Source organism: Tupaia chinensis, unplaced genomic scaffold (genome assembly GCF_000334495.1).
Source record: "Tupaia chinensis unplaced genomic scaffold, TupChi_1.0 Scaffold140464_1, whole genome shotgun sequence".
NCBI classification, from domain to species: Eukaryota; Metazoa; Chordata; class Mammalia; order Scandentia; family Tupaiidae; genus Tupaia; species Tupaia belangeri.
This window is the reverse complement of record NW_006200341.1, coordinates 995,153-1,003,113: the sequence shown is the minus strand read 5'-3', so window position 1 is coordinate 1,003,113 and position 7,961 is coordinate 995,153. Positions and strand designations below refer to the sequence as shown.

At 48.8% G+C, this 7,961-nt stretch overlaps 1 protein-coding gene across 2 annotated transcripts in view; it reads left to right on the top strand.

Moving 5' to 3' along the window:
- LRRK1 (leucine rich repeat kinase 1) overlaps positions 1–7,961 on the top strand; it is a 137,709-nt gene that overhangs the window by 109,045 nt on the left and 20,703 nt on the right. For both annotated transcript variants that reach the window (XM_027766061.1, XM_027766062.1), the window contains 2 exons: positions 1,845–1,984; positions 4,827–5,076. In XM_027766061.1, the coding sequence (XP_027621862.1) occupies positions 1,845–1,984; positions 4,827–5,076 (390 nt within the window). The remainder of the gene's footprint in view (positions 1–1,844; positions 1,985–4,826; positions 5,077–7,961) is intronic.

The window sequence follows — 7,961 nt, the reverse complement described above, 5'->3', positions numbered from 1 at the left end:
CAAAAAAAAAAAAAGAAAAGAAAAGAAAGAAATGAACCTGTTACCAATCACAGGAGGAAAAGCCCAGGCCCCTCCCAGAATCACCTAGGGGGTACTGGGAGGACTTGGTAGTCAGCCAGTGCACCCCCTTGTTCTGAGCGAAGGAGCTGGTTGGGGTGGGGGGCACACTGTGCCCCAGTTCTGATCCTACACCTTGACCTAAAAGACGCCTAACTTTACAGTCTGTTTCATTTTATTTTGACGAATTAATGAATGATGAGCATAGAAGATTATTTAAGTTTTACAGTGGGGCCAGCAGGTGGCGTGCTGGTTAAGGTGTTGTACTCCCATATGACCGATCACAGTTCGAGTCCCGAGTGGCTTTCTTTCTCACTTTCACTCTCTCTCTCTCTCTCTCTCTCTCTCTTGTGCAAATGCCCTATAGCAAATTTAAAACTAATAACAATGATAATGATAATTAAAATAGAATAATTCTTTTTTTTAAATCTTTGCAATTTTTCAAATATTTTTAAAGAATTATTTATTTAATTTTATTTGTTGTTATTATTATTATTATTTTTTATTTGACCAAAGAGAGAGAAAGAGAAAGTGAGAAAGCAAGCCACCAGGTCCGGGACTCAAACCACAGGCGACCATGTGGGAGTCCAATGCCTTAAGCACCATGCCACCTGACAGCCCCTTCAAAATAGTCTTAAGTTTTTGGAGAAGAAAACAGACAAGAAATAAAAAGGAAAGTATTGAGACCAGCAGATGACATAACAGTTACATTGCTGAACTCCCACGTTGTTGACCACGGTTCAAGTCTTGGACCCGGTGGCTTCAAACTCACACCAGGCGCATGTGCGTGTGTGCCCAAGATCCCGAGAGGGGAATGGAGGAGAAGGGATTGCGGCATGGCCATCCCCCCTGGGGGGTGATTTCTCACTTTCTCTCTCTCTGTCTCTCTCTTTCTTTCTGGTGAGCGCATGCACCCTATAGAAAAAAAAACTCAAAAAATAAATAAATAAAAGGAAAGTATTAGGTCATTAGAAAAGTCATGATTTTTTTATTAATGTTTTTCTATGCAAAAATGCTTCGTGAGTTTCCCAAACTTTTTTGGAGGGTCCAATCTGGGTCGCCTTTGGTGCCTGGCACTTCCGTATACAGAGAAGGATCTTCCAAAACTTCAGGGAAATGTATATAAGGAAAAAAAAACTCAGGGTGGATTTCAAATTTGATTGCACCGAAATAAAGTCATCCATTAATTCTGTCTTCCATGAACTTTCTGAAGTGCCCTGGTCTCACTTAAAGCTCAGAGTGACAGATGGAAACGCTGGTCAGAGAGGTCAAGGGGCTTCCTGGGGTCACACTCGAGGGTCGATTCCAGCCTGAGCACCCGCAGTTCACCGCGTGGGGCAAGAACAGGGCAGGCCCGCACACAAGGGCGTGGCAGGGAAGAGCCCGACAGTCCTGCAGGGCATGGGATTCTTTGGATTTCTAGAGTTTGGGTCCTCCCTGGCAGAGAGATCACCCCAGGGACCCTACAGCCAGATTACAAATGGGCTTCTTTTTCTGTTTTTTGTTTTTTGTTTTTAGAGAGATTTTTGCTATAGGGCGCATGCACTCATCAGAGAGACAGAGACAAAAAACGAGAAATCGCCCCCCAGGGGGGATGGCCACGCCGCCATCCCTTCTCCTCCATTCTCCTCTCGGGATCTTGGGCACGCACGCACACGCGCCCAGCGTGAGTTTAAGTCGCTGGGTCCAGGACTCGAACTGCAGTTGACTACGTAGGAGTCCAGCACTGTAATTGTTATGCCATCTGCTGGTCCCACAATGGGCTCCTTTTTGTTTCCGGCTTGCAGCGTGGAATCCTCTGACGTGAACTGGAAGAAGAAAAAAAGCGGAGGAATCAAAATCATTTGCCAGTCAGAAATGAGGGACTTCTCGGCCATGGCGTTTATCACGGATCACGTCAATTCATTGATTGACCAGTGGTTTCCCGGTAAGCGAACCTTCTCGAATCTTGCCTTTGTTCGTGTGAGCATTTCATTTTTTCATTTTAAAAAGTCTTTCTGTCTTTATTATTATTATTCTTTTTTAATTTGGTATGGGGCACTCACCAGAGAGACAGAGAGAGAGAGAAAGGGGAAGCGAGAAAGCAAGCCACCAGGTTCAGCACTCGAACTGCAGTCGGCCATGTGAGAGTCCGGTACCTTAACCACCACGCCACCTGCTGGCCCCAAGGATACTTTTTTTTTTTTTTAAGAGAATTTTTATAGGGCATGTGCGCTCACCAGAGAGACAGGAACCGAGCAACCGCCCCTCTGGGGGGGATGATCACGCCTCAGTCCCTTCTCCTCCATTATCCTCTCGGGATCTTGGACATGAATGCACACGTGCCCGGCCTGAGTTTTAAGCCACCGGGTCCGGGACTCGAACCACAGTCAACTATGTGGGAATCCACTGACATAACTATTATGCCATTGGTGGTGCTGCTTATTTAGGAGCACAGAAAACCCACTGGGGGCCAACAGGTGGCATAGAGATGAAAGCGGCTGGATCCCACATAGCCTACTGTGTGGTTCAAGTCCCTGACCCGGCAGCTTGAAAACCACACTGAGCACATGTGCATCTGTGTCCAAAATCTCATGAGAATAGAAGAGAAGGGACTGTGGCGTGTCCACCCCCCCAGGGTTGTGCTTTCTCACTTTCTCTCTCTCTCTCTTTCTCTTTCTGTCTCTCTCTGGCAAACACATGTGCTCTGTAGCAAAAAAATAAAAGGAAAAAAAAAAAAAGAAAAGAAAGAAATCCCTTAGTGGTGAGCCGGCAAATGGCATAGTGGTTATGTCACTGGACTTCCACATGGCTGGCTGGGGTTCAAGTCCTAGACCCGGTGACTTGAACATCACTCCAGGCATATGTATTATTGTGTGTGCCCAAGATTCCAGGAAGAAAATGGAGGAGACGGGATTGCAGTGTGGCCATCCCCCAGTGGGGGAGGGGACAATTTCTCACTTTCTCTCTCACTGTCTCTTTCTCCTGTCTCTGTCTCTTCAATGATCGCAAGCATCCTATGGCAAAAACCTCTAAAAACAAAGGAGCTGGCAGGTGGCGTAGTGGTTGAGGCGCTAGACTAACCATGGTTCAAATCCCGGACCTGGCAGCCACAAAATCACAACAAATAAATAGATGTTAAAATAAATAAATAAATATCTGGCCAGCAGGTGGCATGGTGGTTTGAGTGCCAGACTCTCATATGGCTGAGTGTGGTTCGAGTCCTGGACCTGACAGCTTGCTTTCTCACTTTCTCTCTCTCTCTCTCTCTCTCTCTCTCTCTCTCTCTCTCTCTCTCAGAGCACACATGCTCTGTAGTGGATTAAAATAATAATAAATAAAAAGCAAATAATTCTCTCAAAATAAAGAAATGTTTAAAGAAAAGAAAAGAAAAATCCCACTGGGATTCAGCCCAAGAAAACCAAGGGGTTCTTAACAGCCTTGGCCCGAGTCCCGGCCCAGGGGAATCGGGCTGTGGGCAGGGAGGGAAGCACAGGGTGGGGGGGAGATGAGGCCTCACCCCAGAACAGGCCAGGACTCGGCCTCCTGGCTGCCCGTGGTGTGCGGGAGGAAGGATGACACGGGTACCACTCCCAGCCCAAGGAGAGGCTCAAGGGCCCCTCACAGTGTCTCATTTCCACAGTGAGGGCAGAGTGGCTGGAACTGGGTGGGGGCAGCTGGCAGTTGGAGACTTCTCTGCTTTACAGGGGTGGGGTGGGAGGAGAGCCACAGCTGCCAGGGGATGCCGCGTCCCCTTTCCTGCGTGATCAAACCACCCACGCGGCCCTTCTCAGAACCTTTGGCTCGGTTCCTCATGGACGGCTCACCCAAAGACAATATTTTGTAAAGTGGGGTCTGAGGTCTCTCTGTTTTGCTATGGGGGTGGAGACACTCCCCCCCCCCCGGTGTGGCCTGCAGGGAAGAGGCTGTCTGGGGGCAGAGCAGGCAGGGGAGGAGGCTGCTGGGGAGCCCTCGGCCTCTAAAGGCTGAGACTGAGCACAGGCAGAGTAAGTTTGACATTCCCGCTCTGCCACCGGCCTGCGTGGCGAGTCCCCCTCCTCCTGTACAGCCTCCCCCTGCATGCTGGCTCCACACGCCATGACAGAGCCAGGAAAAGCAGCCGAGGGACAGCGCAGGGGGAGCTCCAGAGAGGCCGTCTGGCTGCCCGAGTTAGTTTCCTTCAGGGTCGGGGGTCCTTTGGGTGTTAGTGGCAAGGGGGACTGACGAGGAAAAAGGGCTTAGAAAGGCCCTCAGGGGGCCAGCAGGTGGTGTAGGCACTGGACTCCCATGTGGTTGACCGCGATTTGAGTCCCAGACTCAGTGGCTTGAAATTCACCCTGGGGATGTGTCCGCGCGTGCGTGCCCAAGATCCCGAGAGGAGAATGGAGGAGAAGGGATTGCGGCGTGGCCATCCCCCCTGGGGGGCGATTTCTCGCTTTCTGTCTCTCTGTCTCTCTCTGTCTGGCTGGCGAGTACACGCACCCTATAGCAAAAACCTCTCCCCCAAAAAACTAAAAATTAAAAAATTAAATTAAATAAGTAATTCTTTTTTAAAAAGAAAAACTTTTTTAACATTTTATTTTTATTTATGTATGTGTTTGATGTGAGTTTCAAGCCACCAGGTCGGGAACTCCAACCACAGTCGGTCATGTGGGAATCCAGCACCTTAACCCCACACCCCTCTTGAAAAAAAATTTTAAAAAAACACCCGACTTAGGGGTGCAGGTGCTGTTCGGGGGTCCCTTGGCAACCGCCTCACATGAGGGGTCTCCTGCTCTGTCCCCATGCAGCCCTGACAGCCACGGAAAGTGATGGGACGCCCCTCATGGAGCAGTACGTGCCCTGCCCGGTCTGCGAGGCGTCCGGGGCCCAGCTGGGGGACCCCGGTGACAAGGCGGAGGACGTGCAGTACTTCAACATGGAGGACTGTGTCCTAACGGCCATCGAGCGGGACTTCATCTCCTGCCCCAGGCACCCCGACCTGCCCGTGCCCCTCCAGGAGCTGGTGCCCGAGCTGTTCATGACCGACTTCCCGGCCAGGTAAGTCCCAGCAGCCCCTCCCAGAACGCGCTGCAGATCGTGGGCCCTGCCGTGACCCTGGGGAGACCCCAGTCCTGGGGTGGTGGAACCCACCGGGCTGGTTGCAAGGTGCAAATCCCAGACCCAGTGGCTTGAAAATCACACTGGGTGCATGTGCATGCCCAAAATCCCAAGAGGAGAATGGAGGAGAAGGGATTGTGGTGTGGCCATCTCTCCTGGGGGGGGTGATTTCTCACTTTCCCTGTCTCTCTCATTCCAGTGAACACACATGCCCTATGACAAAAAGAAAAAAAAATAGGAATTATTTATTTATGTAACTTTATCTGTTATGATTATTTTTTTAATTTGACCAGAGAGAGAGAAAAAAATAAAAAGGGCAAGTGAGAAAGCAAGGTGCCAAGTCCAAGACTCAAACCACAGTCAGTCACGTGGAAGTCGAGCACCCTTAACCACCACGCCACCTACTGGCCCCTCCTATAGCTAATGTTTAAGTTGGTTTTTTTTTCTTTCTTTTTTTTTTAATTATTTTCTTTAGCTTTATTTATTTATTTATTTATTGGAGAGGTTTTTGTTATAGGGCGCATGCGTTCACCAGACAGACAGAGAGAGACAGAGAGACAGAAAGCGAGAAATCACCCCCCGGGGGGATGGTCACGCCACAATCCCTTCTCCTCCATTCTCCTCTCGGGATCTTGGGCACGCACGCACACGCGCCCGGTGTGAGTTTTAAGTCACCGGGTCCGGGACGCGAACCGCAGTCGACTACGTGGGAGTCCAGCGACACAGCCATTACGCTAACTGCTGGTCCCTATTTATTTATTTTAATTTGACCAGAGAGGGACCGAATGAGAGAGAGAGGGCAAGTGAGAACGCAAGTCACCGAGTCCAGGACTCGAACCACAGTCGGCCATGCGGGAGTCCAACACCCTTAACCACCACACCACCTTTTTTTTTCAGTGTTTAAGACATTTTATTTGTTTGTTTTCCATGAATAATAGAGACACAGAGAGAGAGAGAGACAGCAGCCCCAACAAAGAGATACAGAGAAAGAGATAGAATGACAACACCCCCCCCAACAACTGCATGATCCCCGCCCCCAACCTCAACCAGCCTAGGGTCAAAGGTACACCACACCCAGCTTATCCAGGGGGACTCCCCAGACCAAACCCAGAACCCGCCTACACCGTCCCACCTCACAGAGTGTCCTGCTTTCCCCCTGGACCAAGGTCTAGCCCCATCCGTTTTCTGGGTTTTTGTTGCGGTGGTGGTGGGGGAGAGATTTTTGCTATAGGGCACATGTGCTCTCCAGAGAGACAGAGAGACAAAAAACGAGGAATTGCCCCACAGGGGGATGGCCACACCACAATCCCTCCTCTGTTTTCTTCCCGGGATCTTGGGCATGCACGTACACACGCCTAGCACAAGTTTGAAGCCACCAGGTCCAGGACTCGAACCGTGGTTGACCATGTGGGAGTCCAGTGACGTAACCATTATGCCAGTCTGAAGGCCTCAGCAGACCCAGCTGGGCAACGCCCTTTGCAGAGAAAGCTGTCCTGGACCCCTGCATCCTTCCCTACCTAAGGAGAGTTCCTATCTGCAACTGGCCCTCCCTTTTTTTTTTTTCTTTTTCATATTATTTTATTCATTATTACCGTAATTTTTATATTACATTTAATCACATATATCCTTACAGTGTAATACATTTCTTTAGCCGGCACGATTACCATGCCTATCAGTCGAGACAAAGACTTTTCTATCTACATCATCCTCATCAGATAGCTTTTGATCTTTTTTCCCCACATTATTATTTATTTATTTATTTATTTATTTATTTATTTATTTTTGGAGAGGTTTTTGCTATAGGACGCGTGCGCTGGCCTGTTCATTGTGTGAATCCAGTGCCTTAACCACCATGCCACCTGCTGGCCCCAAGAAGACCCTTTTTAAAAAATATTTATTGGGGCCAGCAGGTGGCGTGGTGGTTAAGGGCTCTGGACTCCCACACGGCTGACCACAGTTTGAGTCCTGGACCTGGTACGTTTCCTTCTCCCTTTCTCTCTCTCTCCCTTTCTCTCTCTCTCTCTCAGAACTTTAATTCTTGGTAAATTTAAAAAGAATTATAATGAATGAATAAATGAAATAAATAAGTTTGTTTTTTTTTTTTAAAAAAAAGGACTTAATACTACTGGGGCCAGTAGCTGGTGTGTAGTTAAGGCATTGAACTCCCACATGGCCAACTGAAATTTAAGTCCCGAAACTGCTGGCTTGCTTTCTCACTTTCTCTCTCTCTCTCTGTCTCTCTCTGGAAAGTGCACATGCCCTATAGCAAATTCAAAATAATAATATTAATAGGAACCAGCAGATGACATAATGGTTGTGTCACTGGATTTCCACATAGTGGACCACCGTCCTTGGACCTGTTGCTAAAAACTCATGCTGGGGGGGTTGGCAGGTGGCATCGTAGTTCAGGGCGCTGGACTCCCACATGGCCAACCATGGTTCAAGTCCCAGCCTTGGTGGCTTTCCTTCTCGCTCTCTCTCTCTGTCCCTCTCTGGTCAAAGTAAAATAAATGAAATAATTATTTTTTTAAAATAAGTAAAAACACACTGGGTCCACGTGCGTGCATGCCCAAACTCCTGGGAGGAGAATGGAGGAGAAGGGATTGCTGCGTGGCCATCTCCCCAAGGGATGATTTCTTGCTTTCTGTCTCTCTGTCTCTCCAGCAAGCACACATGCCCTATAGCAAAAATCTCTCTTTAAAAAAAAAAATATATATAGGGACCAGCAGTTAGCATAATAGCTATGTTGCTGGACTCCCATGTAGTCGACCACAGTTCAAGTCTCGGATCCGGTGGCTTAAACTCACGCCGGTGCGTGTGCGTGC